The sequence below is a fragment of the Physeter macrocephalus genome, chromosome 17, assembly GCF_002837175.3.
Source record: "Physeter macrocephalus isolate SW-GA chromosome 17, ASM283717v5, whole genome shotgun sequence".
Classification (NCBI taxonomy): domain Eukaryota; kingdom Metazoa; phylum Chordata; class Mammalia; order Artiodactyla; family Physeteridae; genus Physeter; species Physeter macrocephalus.
In genome coordinates this window covers 599965-602565 of record NC_041230.1, presented here as the reverse complement: position 1 = coordinate 602565, position 2601 = coordinate 599965, and the positions used below count along the sequence as shown (strand labels likewise).

At 47.8% G+C, this 2601-nt stretch overlaps 1 protein-coding gene across 1 annotated transcript; it reads right to left on the bottom strand.

Annotated features, from left to right (window-relative positions):
- Nucleotides 1–205: 205 nt before the first annotated feature.
- Nucleotides 206–1152, bottom strand: GPR32 (G protein-coupled receptor 32). The gene is given in 4 exon segments (XM_024132698.1): nucleotides 206–241; nucleotides 244–647; nucleotides 650–783; nucleotides 785–1152. Coding segments are annotated over 4 exon segments (942 nt in total).
- Nucleotides 1153–2601: the final 1449 nt, after the last annotated feature.

Here is a 2601-nt window from a genome sequence, read left to right as displayed (position 1 = left end):
AAACTAGTCACATTGTGCAAAGTGTCAAGTGTAGGTCTTATGCTTCCCGTCTTACTCTTGGAACCCTCCCCAGCCACCATGTGAAAAAGCCCCCAGTCAGCCTGCAGGACAATGAGAACTACTTGGCTTGATCAATCCCATCATCCTAGCTGAAGGTCAACAACCCCTCCCAGAAACAGAGTCACACCACAAATGAAGGTTTCCATCATACCCTGGGGGCTTCACCTTGGGGACAGGCTGACTGAAAAACCCCTCCTCACCAAATGCTCTGGCCAAGGCAAAAGGCAAAGACTGGAAAAACTTTCCTTGGCAATCTCTGCCAATGAAGACATAGAGGAAAGGGTTGAGGCAGCTGTTGAAACAGCCCAGGGAGAAGGTAGCCCAGAGGATGAGCAACATCTTAGGGTCAGGTTCGTTCTGCGGTTGCCGCAATCGGACCAAGAGAGCCATGTTAAACAGGAACCAGGAAATGAAAAAGGCACTCACCAGCACAAAGAGCAACCTCTTTGGCTGGCTGGCACGGACCCAGCCCTCCTGCTGGAGCTTGGTGCAGATGAGGTGGGCACAGGTACTGATGATCGCCAAGGGCACCAAGAAACCCAGCAGGAAGTGAATGATGGCCACGGTCATTTTCCTCTTCAAAACCACTCACTTCCTATCCTGGGAGCTGGATTCTCCTTCCCCTTATTCTCTATGTCAATATTGAAGCAGCAGTAGACACATCCTTTCTGTTCTTCAGTGGTCTGGAAAATCAAGTATGGAGAGCAAGTGACAGCAGCCAGCCAGCCAGCTAGCTTGCTGCACAGTGCAGTGGTTTCAGGATCAGATGGGGTAGAGGACAGAGATGCAACGGTCCAGAGAGATGGGGACCAAGAGGCAGATGCTGGTAAAGAAGCTGAGGGCCAAGAAGGCCATGTAAAGCTTGCAGGCCACATCGTTGAGGAGCCACTGGCCAATTGCTACACTCTGTATGGTGAAAAGCAGGGACAGTAAGACAGTGAAGTCGGCAAGGGCCAGGTCGAAGAGCCAGGTGGTAGTAAAAGTTCGCGGCATTCGGAAAACAGTCATCCAGAGCACCAGCCCATTCACCACTACACCAACCACAAAGGACACAGACATGAGAACTGTGGTCAGCTGGTGGAGGCACTCCATCTCCTGAGGATGTCATTTGGGAGCAGAGGTAGAATTCATCTTTCTGGAAGAGGAAGGGCCACATATCAGAGCTACGAGTTACCTTTCACTGCTATTCAGAGCCCATGGCCCCCTCTGAGACCGCTTCGTTTTTCCATTCAATATATTTTTATTGAGTGCTTATTATGTCACTCTGATACTGCTCTAGGTACTGGAACTGAGACATGTAACAAAACAGGCCCTCTTAGGACTTACACCCTAATGGGGGATGTCAGATGGGAAACACAGTGCATATAATAAATAAATCCATGATGTACAACTTTAGAAGATTACAAGTGCTGTGGGGAAAAAGTAATACAAATTAGAAAAGAGTGCCCTCTGACTTTTGATTATGTCAGAGTAGCTTTGTGAGACAGTCTGGCAGATTAAAAAAAGTATAAAATCTGTACGAAACTTTAAAAATCAATCCACTGTTTGAAGATATTGGAGAGTGATCAAAATCAAACATAAACTGGAGGAGAGCCTACCCTTGATAGGGTAACTGCATGAGGTCACAGCTGTGAGTTTGCATCTTTTGGGGGTGAGCATTTTGCAATTGCTGCATCCTCATTGGCTTCAGGTGTGAGAGGAGAGAATTATGAGCTGGCACATCAGCCAGAAAAATAGTGAGAAGGGAGGGAATTGTGGAAAGAAGGGAGCCCCGGGGAAGGGGCTCCAAAACCTGCATATGAAATCCATCCAAATCCTTGACTGACTAAATTATTTATGTTCAGGGGAGATCCCAGGATGCCTGGAGAAAAAGCAACAGCTGGAATTTGAAAGAACTAAGCAGAGATTTCAGCTGTTGCCCACCACAGAGATTAGAGTTTGCAGTTCGAGTCCAGCCAACTTAATTGCCTGCTAGGACAAGAATCACTCTTCAGAGGAACAAAACACAATGCAAAGTCTCTATGATATATCATGCATAATGCCAGTATCCAATTAAACATCACTACAGGGACCACCTGGTGGTCCAGTGGTGAAAAATCCACCTTCCAATGCAGGGGACGCAGGTTCGATCCCTGGTTGGGGAACTAAGGTCACACATCCTGCAGGACGACTAAGCCTGTGCCCTGCAACTACTGAGCCCACGCACTCTGGAGCCTGTGCACCACAACTAGAGAGAAGCCACAATGAAGACCCAAAGCAGCCAAATAAATATTAAAAACCACTACACATGTGAAGTAACAGGAAAGCATGAGCCATATTCAACAAAGAAAGGGGTCAATAGAAAACAAATCCGACGGAGTTCCTTGCTGGCTTAGTGGTTAGAGTTCCAGGCTTTCACTGCCATGGCCTGGGTTCAATCTCTGGTCAGGGAACTGAGATCCCGCAAGCCATGCAGCATGGCAAAAAGAAAGAAAGAGAGAGAGGGAGGGAGGGAGGGAGGGAGGGAGAGAGAGAGAGAGAGAGAGAGAGAGAGAGAAAGAA